The following is an 18,807-nucleotide window of genomic DNA, read 5'->3' on the forward strand; positions in this document are numbered from 1 at the left end:
GAGGGTGGAGGCCGGTGCTAGACGTCAGTGCTCTGAATGTCTTTGTCACAAAGACGAAGTTCTCCATGGAGACCACAAAGTCAGTCTTAGCAGCGGTCAGAAAGGAAGACTGGATGGTCTCTTTAGACCTAAGGGACGCCTACTTCCACGTCCCCATCCACCCAGACTCCCAACCTTTTCTGAGATTCGTTTTCGAAAAGGTAGTCTACCAGTTTCGGGCCCTGTGCTTTGGCCTAAGCACAGCTCCTCTCGTGTTTACGAGGCTAATGAGGAATGTTGCCAAATTCCTCCATTTATCGGACATCCGAGCCTCCCTTTATTTGGACGACTGGCTTCTCAGAGCCTCTTCCAGTCGTCGCTGTCTGAAGGATCTAAAGTGGACTCTAGATCTGACCAAGGAATTGGGACTCCTGGTCAATTTGGAAAAGTCGCAACTGGTCCCATCCCAAACTATTGTGTATTTAGGGATGGAGATTCACAGTCTAGCTTTTCGGGCTTTTCCGTCGGCCCCCAGAATAAGTCAAGCCCTGTTATGCATCCAGAACATGCTGAAGAAGGAACGCTGCTCAGTCAGGCTGTGGATGAGTCTGGTAGGGACGCTATCATCCCTGGAACAATTTGTGTCATTAGGAAGACTACACCTCCGTCCGCTTCAATACCATCTAGCTTTTCACTGGAAAAAGGACAAGACGCTAGAAGCGGTCTCGATCCCGATTTCCGAAAAGATGAAGTCTTGTCTGACTTGGTGGAAGGACAATATCAACTTAAGAGAGGGTCTTCCCCTGGCTGTTCAGACTCCCAACCACGTTCTCTTCTCGGACGCATCGGACGTGGGCTGGGGCGCGACATTAGACGGTCGGGAATGCTCAGGACTGTGGAACTCGAGTCAGAGGAACATGCATATCAACTGCAAGGAGCTGTTGGCAGTACATCTGGCCTTGAAAAGCTTCAGGTCTCTCCTTCGAGGCAAAGTGGTGGAAGTGAACTCAGACAACACCACTGCCTTGGCGTACATCTCCAAGCAAGGAGGGACCCACTCACTGACGTTGTACGAGATCGCAAGGGACCTGCTCATCTGGTCAAAAGGTCAAGACATCTCACTAGTAACGAGGTTCATCCAAGGCAACTTGAATGTCATGGCAGATTGTCTCAGTCGGAAAGGGCAAGTAATTCCAACAGAATGGACCCTCCACAAGGATGTATGCAAGAGACTTTGGGCCACTTGGGGCCAACCAACCATAGATCTCTTTGCAACCTCACTGACCAAGAGGCTTCCAATCTATTGCTCACCAGTTCCGGACCCAGCAGCAATACATATAGATGCCTTTCTCCTAGATTGGTCACATCTAGATCTCTACGCATTCCCACCGTTCAAGATTGTCAACAAGGTACTGCAGAAGTTCGCCTCTCACGAAGGGACAAGGTTGACGCTAGTTGCTCCCCTCTGGCCCGCGAGAGAATGGTTCACTGAGGTACTTCGATGGCTAGTAGACGTTCCCAGAAGTCTTCCTCTAAGGGTGGACCTTCTACGTCAGCCACACGTCAAGAAGGTACACCAAAGCCTCCTCGCTCTTCGTCTGACTGCCTTCAGACTATCGAAAGACTCTCAAGAGCTAGAGGCTTTTCGAAGGAGGCAGCCAGTGCGATTGCTAGAGCAAGGAGAGCATCCACCCTTAGAGTCTACCAATCGAAGTGGGAAGTCTTCCGAGACTGGTGCAAGTCAGTCTCTGTATCCTCAACCAGTACCTCTGTAGCTCAGATAGCTGATTTTCTCTTATACCTGAGAAAAGGACGATCCCTTTCAGCTCCCACTATCAAGGGCTACAGAAGCATGTTGGCATCGGTCTTCCGGCATAGAGGCTTAGATCTTTCCAACAATAAAGATCTTCAAGACCTCCTTAAGTCTTTTGAGACCACTAAGGAGCGTCGTTTGGTTACACCTGGTTGGAATTTAGACGTGGTACTAAGATTCCTCATGTCAGACAGGTTTGAGCCGCTACAATCAGCCTCCCTGAAAGATCTCACTTTAAAGACACTTTTCCTGGTATGCTTAGCCTCAGCTAAAAGAGTCAGTGAGATTCATGCCTTCAGCAAGAACATCGGATTTTCGTCAGAAAAAGCCACATGTTCGCTACAACTTGGTTTTCTAGCCAAAAATGAGCTGCCCTCTCGACCTTGGCCTAAATCGTTCGATATTCCCAGCTTATCGGAGATTGTAGGCAATGAACTAGAAAGAGTCTTATGCCCTGTGAGAGCTCTTAAGTTCTATTTAAAGCACACTAAACCTTTACGAGGCCAATCTGAAGCTTTATGGTGTTCAGTTAAGAAACCATCTTTGCCTATGTCAAAGAATGCTTTATCCTACTTTATCAGACTGTTAATACGAGAAGCTCATTCACATCTGAGTGAGGAAGACCAAGCTTTGCTTAAGGTGAGGACAAACGAAGTTAGAGCTGTTGCAACTTCCGTGGCCTTTAAGCAAAATAGATCTCTGCGAAGTATAATGGACGCAACCTATTGGAGAAGCAAGTCAGTGTTCGCGTCTTTTTATCTAAAGGATGTCCAGTCTCTTTACGAGGACTGCTACACACTGGGACCATTCGTAGCAGCGAGTGCAGTAGTGGGTGAGGGCTCAACCACTACAATTCCCTAATTCCATACCCTTTTAACCTTTCTCTTGAAATGTTTTTAATGTTGTTTTTATGGGTTGTCCGGAAGGCTAAGAAGCCTTTCGCATCCTGGTTGATTTGGCGGGTGGTCAAAGTCATTTCTTGAAAGCGCCTAGATTAGGGGTTTGATGAGGTCCTGTTGTATGGGTTGCAACCCTTGATACTTCAGCTCCTAGGGGTCGATCAGCATCCTAAGAGGATCGCGAGGCTCCGTAAGGAAGACGTACTTAAAAGGCAGAGTAATTGTTCAAGTCGACTTCCATACCAGGTACCTATTTATTTTGTTTTTGTTATTTTGATAACTTCTAAAATGAAATAAAAAACTCTTAGCTCATAAAATGTAAACATATATTACTGGTCTCTACCCACTATCCTGGGTGTGAATCAGCTATATATTCACCGGCTAAGTTAAATATTTAAAAATGATATTTTGATTATAAAATAAATTTTTGAATATACTTACCCGGTGAATATATAAATTAAATGACCCTCCCTTCCTCCCCAATAGAGACGCAGTGGGACGAGGAGAAAATTGAGTCTTTGTTTACATAAGAGCTGGGTATCTGGTCGACAGATGGCGCTGTTGGGCACACCCGCAACCTGTGTAGCGATCGCTGGCGAGTTTTTCCGTAGAGTTTGTCTGTCGAGCAACAGAGTTGCAGCTATATATTCACCGGGTAAGTATATTCAAAAATTTATTTTATAATCAAAATATCATATTTCATATATAAATTATAAAAACTAACAAAAGAGTACACCCCCAAGTAAAAGAACATTTGTTTAAACATGATATTTTAATTATAAAATAAATTTTTGAATATACTTACCCGGTGAATATATAATAGCTGAGCCTCCGGCGGCTCGACAGAAAAAACACACAAAAACTCGCGAGCGATCGCTATGAAGGTTGCGGGTGTGCCCACTAGCGCCAACTATCGGCCAGATACCGCATATACATGTAAACAGACCCAATTTTTCTCATCCCGCTGGGTCTCTATCGGGGAGGAAGGGGGGGCCTTTAATTTATATATTCACCGGGTAAGTATATTCAAAAATTTATTTTATAATTAAAATATCATTTCTAAATATTTAACTTAGCCGGTGAATATATAATAGCTGATTCACACCCATGCTGGTGGGTAGAGACCAGAGTTAATTAAGTTTACAGCGTATATGCTTAGAGTTTTTGACAGTTATATCATAACAAAACCGAAATATATAAGGGTACCTGGTAAGGAAGTTGACTTAGACGATTACTCTGCCTTATTAGTCTGTCTTCCTCACGAAGCCCAGCGATCCTCTTAGGATGCTGAAAGACTCCCAGGAGCTGAAGTATTAAGGGCTGCAACCCATACAACAGGACCTCATCAAACCCCTAATCTGGGCGCTCTCAAGAAATGACATTTGACCACCCGCCAAATCAAAAAAGGCTGCGAAAGGCTTCTTAGCCTTCCGTACAACCCAATTAAAAAACATTTCAAGAGCAGATTAAAAGGATATTGGAATTAAGGGAATGTAGTGGTAGAACCCTTACCCACTACTGCATTCGCTGTAACGAATGGACCCAGTGTGTAGCAGTCCTCGTAAAGAGTCTGGACATCTTTTAAGTAAAATGACGCGAATACCGATTTGTTTCTCCAAACGGTCGCGTCCATAATACTTTGCAGAGATTTATTTTGCTTAAAGGCCACGGAAGTTGCTATAGCTCTTATTTCGTGCGTCTTAACCTTAAGCAAGCATCGGTCTTTTTCATTCAAGTGAGAATGAGCCTCTCGTATTAAAAGTCTGATAAAATATGACAAAGCATTCTTTGACATAGGCAATGATGGTTTCTTAACTGAGCACCATAATGCCTCAGATCCACCTCGTAAGGACTTAGTACGAGCTAAGTAGAACTTAAGAGCTCTAACTGGACACAGCACTCTTTCAAGTTCGTTGCCTACGATCTCTGACAGGCAAGGTATATCAAAAGACTTAGGCCAAGGACGAGAAGGCAGTTCATTTTTGGCCAGGGAACCAAGTTGAAGTGAACATGTGGCTTTTTCTGTAGAAAAGCCGATGTTCTTACTGAAGGCATGAATTTCACTGACCCTTTTAGCCGAAGCCAAGCACACTAGGAAAAGCGTCTTGAGGGTGAGATCCTTCAGGGAGGCTGAATGTAATGGCTCAAACCTGTCTGACATGAGGAACCTTAGGACCACGTCTAAGTTCCATCCAGGAGTTGCCAAACGACATTCCTTAGAGGTCTCGAAAGACTTAAGGAGATCTTAATTGTTGGAAAGATCTAAGCCTCTATGACGAAAGACCGAAGCCAACATGTTCCTGTAGCCCTAAATCGTGGGAGCTGAGAGGGAGCGAACATTTCTCAGATGTAAAAGAAAATCTCCGATTGGGCTACAGAGGTACTGGAAGAGGACATAGATGCTGGCTTGCACCAATCTCGAAAGACTTCCCACTTCGAGTGGTATACTCTGAAGGTAGAAGCTCTCCTAGCTCTCGCAATCGCCCTGGCTGCCTCCTTCGAAAAGCCTCGAGCTCTTGAGTCTCTCTCGATAGTCTGAAGGCAGTCAGAGGAAGCGCGGGGAGGCTTTGATGAACATTCTTTACGTGGGGCTGACGTAAGAGATATACCCTTAGAGGAAGACTTCTTGGAATGTCTACCAGCCATTGAAGTATCTCGGTGAACCACTCTCTCGCGGGCCAGAGGGTAGCAACCAACGTCAACCCTGTCCCTTCGTGAGAGGCGAACTTCTGCAGTACCTTGTTGACTATCTTGAATGGTGGGAATGCATATAAGTCCAGATGAGACCAATCCAGTAGAAACGCGTCTATGTGGATTGCTTCTGTATCTAGGACTGGAGAGCAATAGATTGGTAACCTTTTGGTCAACGAGGAGGCAAAGAGGTCTATGGTGGGTTGACCCCAAGTAGCCCAAAGACTCTTGCCCACGTCCTTGTGGAGGGTCCATTCCGTGGGTATCACCTGACCCCTCCGACTGAGACAGTCTGCCAAGACGTTCAAGTCCCCCTGGATGAATCTCGTCAACAGGGAGATGCCTCGATTTCTTGACCATATGAGAAGGTCCCTTGCGATCTCGAGCAACGTGAAGGAGTGTGTGCCTCCTTGCTTGGAGATGTAAGCCAAAGCTGTGGTGTTGTCTGAGTTGACCTCTACCACTTAGTTTCGAGGAAAGCTTTCGAATTTCATCAAGGCCAAGTGGACTGCTAATAGCTCCTTGCCGTTGATGTGCATGCTCTTCTGACTTGAGGTCCACAGACCCGAGCATTCCCGACCGTCCAGGGTCGCACCCCAACCCAAATCCAACGCGTCTGAGAACAACACGTGGTTTGGGTTCTTGACTGCTAGGGATAGTCCCTCTCTCAGACTGATATTGCTGTCCCACCATTTCAGGCATGCCTTTACTGGTTCGGAGACTGGGAATGATACCGTCTCTAACGTCTTGTCCTTGTTCCAGTGAGAGGCTAGATGGAACTGGAGAGGCCGAAGGTGTAGTCTCCCTAGCGAGACAAACTGCTCCAGGGATGAGAAAGTCCCTACGAGACTGTTCCAACTCCTGACTGAACAAACGTTCTCTTTTCAGCATTAGTTGGACTTCGAGCAGGGCTTGTTCTATTCGGGTGGCAGACGGAAAAGCCCGAAAAAACTGGACTGCGAATCTCCATCCCCAAATATAGAATAATCTGGGATGGGATCAGTTGGGACTTTTCTAGGTTGACCAAAAGTCCCAACTCCCTGGCCAGACTCAACGTCCAAAGTAGATCCTGCAGACAGCGAAGACTGGACGATGCTCTGAGAAGCCAGTCGTCCAAGTACAGGGAGGCTCGGATTCCCGATAGATGGAGGGATTTTGCCACATTCCTCATGAGCCTCGTAAACACGAGAGGAGCAGGACTGAGGCCAAAGCACAGGGCTCGAAACTGGTACCCCACATTCCTGTAAACAAACCTCAGAAACGGTTGGGAATCCTGGTGTATAGGAATGTGGAAGTATGCTTCCTGAAGGTCGAGAGAGACCATCCAGTCGCCTTCCATTAATGCTGTCAAGACAGCCTGGTAGACTTCATCGTGAAGTTTGTCTTGACAATGAACACATTGAGCGCACTTGCCTCTTACGTACTCCTGCAGTGAACATGGCTGCCAGATCATTGGAGCCATCCCTGTAGACTTGTTCCTGCAGAGAATGTGGCTGTCAGATTATGGAGCCATCCCTGATAGCCTTGTTTATGTATGACATAATTGTTCAGCAAAACTTCAAACGCTCGAAAAAACTCCTAACAGGAGATGGTCTAGCTCTGAAGCCGACCATGAAATCTTGGAGCGTCTCATGGCCAGGTGCCAGGGAGAGTCTATGAGGTTTTAGAAGTCTATCTGGGCAGAGGCAGGAACTCCCAAGCCGAGAACTTCTCCCGTGTCATATCAGACTCTCGCTCTATAAGCCAGCTTAAAAGTAGGGAAAGCAAAGGCTGTCTCCCCCAAACTCCTCCTGGTGATTAACCAGTCGCCTAGCAAACGTAAAGCTCTCTTAGAAGAGCAAGAGAGCACTAGCTTAGAAAACAACAGCTTCGAAGTAGCTAGGCCTAGTGTAAACTCTGACGTTTAGGCTAACGAGGAGCAGCAGTTACAAAAAGATCCGGACAAAGATCCTTAAAAATCAGCATGATTTATTTAAAGTCCATAGAGGGCTGAGCAGCTTTAGGCTCCTCTCCGTCTGACAGAGTCCTCAAGGGAATATCAGTAGGAGGGGGATCAGCAACTTCCTCATCTGAAGGAACCTTGTCCGACAATTGCCGAGTCTCAAGCAAGAGAGAGACCTGCCGTGGTGGCAATGCTTGACAAGCAGAGTCCACACGCAAAGGAGCAACAGTAGCAGTCAAGGACGCTATGTCATGTAACTGCTTAAAGGACTGACCAGCAACAACAACAGGTGCGGGAGGACGCTCGACGTTAACTCGAGACTGCCTTGACTGCCTAGACTGAGCAGTCAAAACAACTCTTGACTGCGGTGCTTGACGCTCAACGTCAAAACAAGTCAACTATGCTGGTTGGCGAACGTCCTGAACGTCAACAAGAGCAAGCGGCAGTGGCTGAACGTCCACAAGCGGCTGAGAGTCAACACGGGACTGCATCGAGTGAGGCTCTACAAAACACGATTGACGTGACTTTGTAACGTCAATGTCAACAGGACGAGCAATGGCTCGTTTGGGCGGCTGACGGCCAGGATCTCGATCAGCTAAGCGGCGAGGATCATCGTGAACCTGCTCAGCAGAATAGTCCTCCATAAGAGAGGCAAGCTTATTCTGCATGTCTTGCCGTACAACCCATTTAGGATCAACGGGAAAGGGTGCGGTAAGAGACGAGGGTAACGTCTGTGACTGCAAAACCTTGCCTACAATAAGACTCTCGGAGCCTGTGTTACGCTTTTGTTTAGGCGGCGAGCAGTCTTCCGATGACTGCATAGGGTCAGAGCTGTCCCAATGGCTACAACCAGGACGCTGGACCTGTCCTGAAAGGACTGACTTTCGCTTTAAGGGCCTCGAAACCTTGCTCCACGGTTTCTTACGCGAAAAGCCTTTGGATGACGAGGAGAATAACGTTTCGCTCGTCTTATGGTAGGGGCGGTCTTGATGAGACACGCCTGAAACCATAGAGGGAACGTCTGTTCGCTGATCAAGGCCTCTCGAACCCATAAGTCGTACGACATTACTTCTCCCCTGGGCTTGGGAGCTTGCAAGAGGTCTCGGACTAGGCGAACGACAGGCACGAACAGACGAACCCTCGGTCGCAACACTGATAACACTTTGCGCAATTATCACTTTATCACTACGATTTTCTGTTTTGCACTTACTTCACTGAAATCGAATTTTTCAACAATTCACATTAGGCATGAATAAAACTGATTTCTACCTGAAGCACGCAATTCTACCCTCATCAAAAGGTTATAATTGCGAAATAAGTCGTATAATGTAAGCACATTAATACAAGCAAAAAACAGTAAACATATTTAAGATAAAAAGATCAGTGGCTGGGGAGGAGACTAAACACTAGTTCATTCAAAACTACGTTTTCAATCTCTCACCGTACAGTGCCTTGGGACGAGAATAAAAACTAAAAAAGTTTTATCCTTTCTCCCCGTACAGAGACTAGGGACGAGAGTAAAAAACTTACTCGAGAACAACGTTACTCGCTTGGGACGAGAATAAAGATCGGAACGTTCTCTCTTCCTCTCTCTCTCTCCGTCTGTCTCTCTCTCTCTCTCTCTCTCTCTCTCTCTCTCTCTCTCTCTCTCTCTCTCTCTCTCTCTCTCTCTCTCTCTCTCTCTCTTGATTTCGCACCGAAGAGAAAAGTCCACTTACCTTTCGTCAATAAACAGGTTATTTGACCAAAGGAAAAAACTGAAGGGACTAAGAAATTGAAAATTAACAAGTTCCTTTAAATTAGTATTTAAAACATTTAAGTTTGAAAGAAGAATGAACAAAACGTCAGAATCGATTTACTCTTTCTGCAAAGTGAAACCGTGATTCTCTCTCTCTCTATCGTAACGATAGAGCGCAAACTGCGTAGCATAAATAAACTAAACGTTAGTTCATCTTTGAAACAGTACGAAGACTATTCAAAGAAAATCTTTCATAAAATATCTACTAAAAAATATTCATATAATAAGTTTTAAATCATTTGCTCTGTAAAAGTTATTTACGATTGAAAGGGCTCAACTTGTTTAACTTCGGTTTCCAAGTTAGGACCGCCTACTCTCGGATTAGGGGTGGAATAGGTAAGGTCGCATATAAACAAATTATTAAAATTTATCTTGATGTTTATTATAAATGGAAAGCTAATCGAAGAGGCCTAATAAAGGCGGTTGAGATATAAAATATATAGAGGAAAATCTATAATTAACAACAACAATTTATAACGTGATAAGATAATTGCTAAAAGCCTAAAACACACTTCCGTACTAAGGGAAGGGTCGGCCATTTAAAAGTCAAATTAAGTCCAAAAGACAATCCAAAGTCATCAACAATGAAATCTATCCAAAAACGAGTTCAAGATTTAAGTTGAAGATAAAACACCTGCACTGCGAAAGCTCAAACCAAAAGGAAGTACTTCACCAAGACTGTTGAAAAACTCCAGGTTAACAGCGAGTAATGGTACGTCTTGTTGATCAGACCGACAGAGAAAAATTGGGTCTGTTTACATGTATATGCGGTATCTGGCCGATAGTTGGCGCTAGTGGGCACACCCGCAACCTTCATAGCGATCGCTCGCGAGTTTTTGTGTTTTTTTTCTGTCGAGCCGCCGGAGGCTCAACTATTATATATTCACCGGCTAAGTTAAATATTTAAAATTGTTATTTGGTAAAGGCATTTTTTATTCATTGAATAATTCTTTTCAAATAATACATGTTTTTTTTTTGTTTGTTTTTTTACAGCCTCAGCCGCTACTTTGATCAACATCAGAAATGCACGAAAGCACTTTGAAAAGTTGGAGAGGAATAGCCAAGGTCATTTAGCTCTGTCAAGATAAGTTACTACTTCTAATTGTAAGGTTATTACTGTACAGCCTTTAGTGAATTTTGACTTGCTAGATTTACACTAGATTTTGTATTTTTGATAGCTGATACAAATACTGTTTTTTTTTTTTTTTCCATTTGACTGAAATAATAAGCACGTAGTTTCCGTGCTATATATATTTACAGACCTTTGATTTGAAGGAAAATAAATTACAGATGAAGAAGTAAGCAAGGGTTGTTTTGTACATATAATATTGAGATAAAGATCTTTGCAATGCTTTCATGCATTGTAAATGATTATACTGTAATATGAGCAGCCGATTACAATAAATGCAAATGCATATGAAATGTTATTAATTTTGGGGGGATACTATAAGACTTGAAAAATATGAAGTGTTTTTTGCAAATTGGAATTTCAACATGCAGTATACTGTATACAGATATTTTTTTTATTTTCTATGTGTAACAAGACATGAATATACTGTACGCTGAAATATGAAGTTATTAATTGGTCACTGTTACTGCAGAGGTTGAATTGAATCATATGTAAAAAAGTTAAAGGAAACTTGAACCCAGAATTACTGTACAGTACTCTATATCTGTGGCAATATTGACGGTACCATGCAATGCCTTCAGTAGAGAAAAATTATGTACTGAACAAAATTATTAGACAATTACAGGTCTTGCAACGCAGTTTAAATTTTTTTGTGCTGCTGGTTTTTAGATATATATTTTTAAACTTTTTTATACAATAGTGTGTTCATCTGCTTGTATAGGACATTGTTACCTCAGTGTTCATAGCATATGATTCTATCCTAATACTGTATCTGTTTCTGGTCGTTGTTATACTGATCCAATGTTAAAAATCATAAAAAGTTAAGTTATGAATGGGCTGACCAGTCTCTCTTGAAGATAGCAATTAATTATTGTTATCTCAGAACTATAAATTTTTTGATGGTGTCTCTAGGAGTACAGATTTTATATGATAGTTTTTACTGGCTATCAGTTTGATCTGATACTTTCAATTCAATTAATTTACAGTACTAGTTTTTCATACATTGAGCTGTCAGTTTAGATACATTTTATGTTGATAAAGTGATATGATTTTGTTAAAATGTGCCAGTATATATTTGGGATTTTTTTTTTTATTACAAAGGTCATAAAGGAGTATTGACCAAGAGGTCAATCAACTATTTTTGCTTTTCAATACATCCATAGTAAGAAACTTTATGATAATGGGACTTACTTTATATAGAACATTAGTCACACCATTTGCATTACTTATTATAACAAATTTATATGATGTACTAGTTGAAAAAGTTAAAGGTTTTGGATTAGGGAAATAAGTCATGATTTAAAAAATGAAGTCTTGAGATTTTGGCTTGAGGGTGAAGCATTTGTTTTCAATCTTTGGCTATGATATATGGTAGATAAATTTATTAGTCTGTTTTTGGTTCAGTGTTCTTGCACTGAACAATTCTTGTAGTATTACGAGGAAAAACTACCTTATCATTTTGGAAGCTGTAGATCCTTGCTGGGTATTAGAAAATATATCATAGGCCTATTCAGATCTGCATAATGAATTTTTTATGTGTATTTGTTGTTTTATCAGTCTTTTTGTATCATTATAAACAATTGCTAAGAGTACAGATTGGTATTCCTTGAATTAAAATAAATAGAAGATGAGGAATTTAAGCTTATTGAAAAGGGCAATCTCAATTAATCTGCATAATGCAATATTAATTGGTTTAAATTTGGTCTTTCTACAGGCAATTATCTGAGTGGCTGATGTGTGTTTGTATTGGCTTCTGAAATTTACTGGGCACTTTACAAAATGTCTTGGTCATTTGTAAACCATTTATTTTCCAAGTGCCAAAGTTGACCATTGAATGGCTTTATGTTTTTTTATGAACAGAAAGCTTCTTAAATGATTTAAAGAATTTAATAGTTGAAACAGATAGTTATGTATGTAAAGGCACCCAGAAGTGAGAGGAATAATTTCTAAATTTATGAAAACTGTCAATTGCTATAAACAGAGAGTTTATTAAAACATTACCATTTTAAATACACATTGTTATATATCTTTAATATCTTGTAATTACTGCTCTATAGAAATATAATGTCTATAGCTTATTCTAAAGATTGTAAATAAATAGAGATGTAAAAGATTTTTTTAACTTTTGGAATGCAACTTGCTTTTTGTATTCCACATTGTTTGATATGTACTAATGACTTTCGTAAGTATTTGAGTACTGTACTTCATTTCTTTTGAAAGTCTTGCAGAAATAAAAGAACTTTTTGCCTTAATTTATTTTTTCAATATCCTATTCAAACCTGGAAATTGATAATAAAATATACATAGTGAAGTATATTTAGATGGAAACGAAACTCAGATAGATCCTTCCTGAATGACTTTATTTTTAAGACTAATTTATAATGATATACAGTTTAAAAGAAGACAAGATAGTTAACAGGGTAGTTATGCTTAATGAGTAGTAAGTATCTGTAAACACAAATATAACCTCTTGTAATAGGTAGTTATCAACATAAATACATAACACCTTTTCCCCTCGCGAAAAAGGATGAAAGATTAAAGCAAATAAAAGGATAAACAATCAATAATTAAATGGTGGCATAGCTTCGAATAAATAATACAAAACATGCATAATATTAATCATTTTACATTCTAAAATAGTCAGGTGGTCTACTTTGTCTGCTAGACCTTCGAAGTTTTGGTAATTCAGATATCGATCCATCAGGTGAGTCATCAGAAGGTTTACCATTTTCATTTCCCGATAATTTTTCTGCAGCTGCCGCTTCCTTTTCTTCTACATTTGGGATTTCATTCTTCTCTGCACCTGCAACTTCATCACCTAACTCTTCACGAGTATTTATGAACTCTTTTGGTAATGGCGGGTCTGGATAGCTGATCAACTCTGAATAATCACGTGTTAAGAGTTCATTTTTGCTATCTTGAGAATCATTGGAGATCAGTCTCATTTGATCAATATGCCTCTTCCATACTAAGTTACCGTCCACTTGTACATTGTATGTACATGGACCCAATTTAAGAACCACAACTCCTCGAGTCCATATGCCCTTCTTGGTATTTTGACGATAATCCCGAACCAGTACCACGTCCCCTATATCGAGTTCCCTCATTGGTTTCTCGTTCTCTGAGGCTTTTCTTTCAATTCTCTGAGATGCATCTGGGTGTATTAAATCAAGGCGAGTGCGCAACTGCCGACCCATGAGCTCTGCAGGCGTGCGCTTTGTTGTACAGTGAGGTGTAGTTCGGTAAGTCAGTAGAAATTGACACAACTTGGTATTTAAAGATGTATTACACGATTGCAATGTTCTCATCGCCCTTTTCATTCCTTGTTTGAATGTTCTTACTGTATTTTCGGCCTGCCCATTACTGCTTGGGTGATAAGCGGGTATCAGTATATGCTTTACACCATTTTGGGTCATGAACTCTTTAAATTCCTCAGCCACAAACTGTCTTCCATTATCAGACACGAGCTCTACACAAACCCCATGCTGAGCAAATACCCGCCGCATGATCTCGATGGTATTCATAGTTGTAATTGATTTCATTGGGTGTACTTCTGGCCATTTTGAAAATGCGTCAATCATAATGAGGTACATTTGTCCCAGGAATGGTCCTGCGAAATCAACATGTACTCTTTTCCACGGACCGGAAGGCCATTTCCACGGATTACCCTCAGCACGAGTCGGCATTGGCTGAGTAGCCTGACAAGCCGAGCACCCTTGCACAGTGTTTTCAATATCTTGATCGATATTCGGCCACCACACATGCAAGCGAGCTAATCCCTTCATCCTAACAATCCCCGGATGACCACCATGTAGCTCTTCTAAGATTTGAGTTCTATATTTAGACGGTATTACCACCCTGGCACCCCATAGAAGACATCCCTCTCCAATTGAAAACTCACGCTGACGGCTATGGAAGGGTTTCAGTTCCTGTGCAACGTCCTCAGAGTCTGGCCATCCATTTCTTGTGTAATATAAAGCTCTAGCCAGTACAGCATCATGCAAAGTTTCCCTTGCAACAGATTTTGCAGTTACAGGAAGAGAGTTCACCTGGTGCCTGTTAAATGCAGTTGCTTCTTGTGTCCAGTTTACAAGCTTATCTGATGCATCGGAGTCACAATCTGGTAAAGGCAACCGTGAGAGTGCATCAGCATTTCCATTGTCACTTGAACGACGTAATTCAATGTCATAATCATAAGCTGCTAACTGTATAGCCCAGCGTTGTATTCTTGCAGCTGCAAGGACTGGAATGCCCTTCCTGGGTCCCAGAATGTATGACAGTGGTTTGTTATCTGTAATAAGGGTGAATTTACGACCATATAAATATTGATGAAACTTCCGTAGTCCAAAGATGATTGCCAAACCCTCACGCTCAATTTGGGAATAGTTACGTTCAGTGGGTGTTAACATCCTTGATGCATAAGCAATTGGTCTCTCTCCGTTACTGGTGATATGGGAAAGCACTGCTCCAAGTCCTTTGGGTGATGCATCTACTGCCAACGTCACAGGTTTACTCAAATCATAGTGCACTAATACTCCTGTTTCAGTGGTCAGCATTTTTTTAATCTCGGAAAAAGCTCTTTCACACTCTACTGACCAATGCCATTTTCTGTCTTTATGCAGTAATTCAGTGAGAGGCGCTGCGACTGATGAGAGATTTGGCACATAACGACGGTAATGGTTTACCAGCCCCAGGAAGGATTGCATTTCAGACCTTGATTCTGGCCTTGGTGCATCCGTGACTGCTGCAATGGCATCCTCCGTCATATGGATACCCTCTTCATCCACAATGAAACTCAAATATTTCAAGGAGGGCTTCATAAATTCACATTTCGACAAATTACATTTCAACCCATTGATGTGCAACCGCTCAAGTACCTTTTCAAGATTGTGTAAATGTTCAGCTTCGGTTCTCCCAGTAAGACTAATATCATCTATGTTGCATCCACAAGGTACTCCTTGCAGAACTTTATCCATTAAAGACTGAAAATTGTTGTGGTGCTGCTGAGACACCATATGGTAAACGGGTATATCTGTACAAACCAAGTGGTGTGTTGATTGTGACATATTTCCTAGATTCCTCATCTAATTCCACTTGCTGATAAGCTTGTGATAAATCTAACTTTGAGAAAGTTTTTCCACCGTTCAGTCGCTGGTAAAGTTCATCTGGATTTGGCATTGGATGTTCAGGGTTTTCCACATAACGATTTATGGTGACCTTGAAGTCACCACAGATCCTAATAGAACCATTGTCTTTTGAAACTGGCACTATCGGTGCCGCCCACTCACTATATTCAACTTTCTCAATAATTCCTTCCAATTCTAGTCTTTTAAGTTCTGCATTCACAGCATCCCTGATTGCATAAGGAACTGTCCTCGCTTTATAAAAGATTGGTTTTGCATCCTTTCTTACACGAATATGAGCCTTTATATTCTTGGCTGTACCCAGTTTACCATCAAAGACATCACCATATTTCCTTAACAGTTCGTCTAACTTTGAGGTTTTCAGAGTACCAGAATATAAATGATTTACAGCTAACTTTTTCCAGTCAAATTTAGCAAAATGCAGCCAGTCCCTACCGAATAAGGCAGGTCCATTCCCCTGTACCACATACACTGGCACTTCCTCCACTCTGTGTCCATGAACTTCCATAGTTATGTAACACATACCGACAACTTCTATTTTTTCTCCCGTCATGGTTTTCAGCACAATATCGCTGGATTGAAGTACTGTTTTTTTCAGATGTTTAGCGTAGAACTCTTCACTGATCAGTGACACAGAAGCTCCTGTGTCCAATTCCATATCAATTGGTATCCCATTTAATTTAACTTTCACTATTATCTCTGGAACCTTATTGTCTTGCTTTCATTTTCTTAACACAGTATTTCAATGTATGCACCAATTCATCCTGCAGTTTGCACTCTGTAGTTTTTTCTTCCGAGCCGCTGGTCTCCTCCTCTGCCCTGTTGACCGTCGATCGTTTCCTTCCTTGTCTTCCATATTTCAAATTTCGATTGACTGTGGTGTGATTTTCCATTCGGCACATTCTCCGAAGGTGTCCTTTTTTATGACACCCATTACACTCAGTATCCTTATGGAAACAAACATCAGCCTTATGGTTTGTCTTCCCGCAACGATAACACTTGAGAGAAGCTGTCGGCCCAACAACTTTGTTTACCTCCTGAGTTTGACCCTGAATCTTCGTGACGTTTTCATCAGCCATTTCCTGACTTAGCGCAATCGAAAAAGCTTTCTTTAAGTCAAGCTCCTGTTCACTTAATAGTTTCCTCTGTGCTGAGCGGTTGGCCAATCCAATAACAAACAAGTCTCTTAAAACTTCCTCTTGAAACGCACCAAACTGACATGTTAACGCCAATTTCCGTTGCTCCGTTGCATAATCAGTGATGGATTCCCCTGGACGTTGTTTCCTATTGTAAAACTTGAAACGTTCAGCTATCAGGATGGGTTTTGGGTGGAGGTGATTTTTCAAAAGCTCAGTAAGTTCTTGATAAGTCCTTGATGAGGGCTTATTAGGGGCAAGCAATGTTTTCAGAAGTCCATATGTAGGAGCGCCGACGGCGCTCAAGAAAACTGCCCGTTTCTTATCTTCCTCTGTTATGTCATTTGCTAAGCAGAACTGATCAAACCTTTCGACATAATCTTCAAAGTCCTCGGATTTGTCATATGCTGCTATATTACCAAAATGCGCCATCCTTAATTTCCCCTTTCGTGAGTCATTTCCTCGTCGCCATTGAAGTATATTTAGATGGAAACGAAACTCAGATAGATCCTTCCTGAATGACTTTATTTTTAAGACTAATTTATAATGATATACAGTTTAAAAGAAGACAAGATAGTTAACAGGGTAGTTATGCTTAATGAGTAGTAAGTATCTGTAAACACAAATATAACCTCTTGTAATAGGTAGTTATCAACATAAATACATAACACATAGCAATAACAAATTGATATTTGTTCCGTAACCGAAATACAAACCACGCTATTTACAAAGGGTTATTACTTTTAGCGTAGCTGAAATGGCGAGCCATTAGAATTTAACGAGGGTGTATTACCCCCGCGCTAGTTAGCGGGGGGGTAGGGGAGTGGTAGCTAGCTACCCCTCCTCCCCCTCACACACAGGTGAATACTCACTTTCACTTTTGGCTCGGACTGTGACAGACGTCTCTGTCTTGGTCCTCGCTTGGCAGCCATTGTCTGTTTTGTCTTTACTTAATCGCTTACTTTTCTTTTACTCAATATATATGTAAACATGTTTTCATGTTTGTATATATATTTGAGTATAGAAATAAGTAAGTTTCCTTTTCAGATGTGTGTGTGTAGTGTACGATATCTACGTGGAGGCCTCGGCAGTTAGGCCACCACGGCCTAATTTTATGGGTTGCGATCGAGTTTGACTTCGGTCTTTCTCTCTCTCTCTCTCTTGAGGTCGTTCACCCTTTTACTATGTTTTACTACGCCCTTGTAGCTTCCTTCCCGTGTGGGTGGGGTTGCTACGCCGTACATTTTGTCTCAATTAGTTTATGAATCTAATTGTAGTTGTTAATTTTTCAGCTTGTAGAACGATTCCTTTCGGGGTTTTCGTTTTTTCTTTAGTGTTCATTCATTTTTAAATTACATAATTACATAGTTACATAATTATAATTGTTATAATTCTGTTTTGGTTACAGCTCTCCTTCCGCGAGTGTAAGTGGTTGTGAGGGCACGTGCCTGTTGTGTAATTCTTGTTCCTTTTCCTCGGGATTCCTCTTCGGAGCCTTCCCGGGGGAATGAATGTGTACTAATATTATTTGTTTTATTTTTTTACAGTTACCGATCTAGTTCGTTTCTGTAATATAGCAACGGTGTGAGCTGTCTGGTTGAGTCCTGGGGATTCGGCTGTTGCTGCCTCCCCCCTTGTATTGTCGTCAGGGGCGTGTCTCCTTCTACTGGTAGTACTCCCGTGTCGACGGACAGCTCTCCAGTTCATTTTAGAACAGTCAGGAGGCTTGCCTCCTTGGGCGGATAACTTTCCTTCCGAGGGAAGTTTTTTCCTGTCCAGGCTTGAGCTTTTCCTCTTTTGGGGGGTTCTTCTCTTGCCTTTTTTTCGTGCGACTATGCTCTTGGTGCTGAGCGGTCGCACCTGCAGTTTCGCTCAAGGGGCTGGGCAACTGCAGGAGCTCCTCTTCGGAGGATTGCCCCTTTTAGGTCACTGGCTGACCAGTCTCTTCCACGAAGTGTTTCTCTTTCGTTCGCGAGAGAGTACACTCATAGAGACTCCTCTTCGGAGGTTTCTTCTGTTGCTGTTGCTGTTGGCCTCCCTCGCCGTAAGGCCCTCCGTCCGCCTCGTCGTAAGGGCCTCTCATCTCCCTATAAGGGTGCTTGAGGCGCCTTTTTGAATCTCCGTTTGCAGCCTACAACTTCTTTTTCTCGATCTTCCGTCTTGGTGCAGATGGACAGCAGTCTAATCTCGTCTTCCGACGGGCAACGGTCTTCCCGACGGACAACGGTCTTCCCGACGGACAGCGGTCTTCCGACGGACATCAGTCTCCCGGCGGA

At 42.1% G+C, this 18,807-nt stretch overlaps 2 protein-coding genes across 8 annotated transcripts in view; one reads left to right on the forward strand and one right to left on the reverse strand.

Annotated features, from left to right (window-relative positions):
- RagA-B (Ras-related GTP binding A/B) overlaps positions 1–12,503 on the forward strand; it is a 53,423-nt gene extending 40,920 nt beyond the window's left edge. Inside the window, exon 9 of the mRNA XM_068362533.1 lies at positions 10,116–12,503. Within this exon, the coding sequence (XP_068218634.1) occupies positions 10,116–10,210 (95 nt within the window). The 3' untranslated portion in view covers positions 10,211–12,503. The remainder of the gene's footprint in view (positions 1–10,115) is intronic.
- The window catches only part of LOC137631003 (glycine receptor subunit alpha-2-like), a 165,533-nt gene that overhangs the window by 70,922 nt on the left and 75,804 nt on the right, over positions 1–18,807 (reverse strand). The window lies entirely within an intron of this gene.

Source organism: Palaemon carinicauda, chromosome 39 (assembly GCF_036898095.1).
Source record: "Palaemon carinicauda isolate YSFRI2023 chromosome 39, ASM3689809v2, whole genome shotgun sequence".
Lineage (NCBI taxonomy): Eukaryota > Metazoa > Arthropoda > Malacostraca > Decapoda > Palaemonidae > Palaemon > Palaemon carinicauda.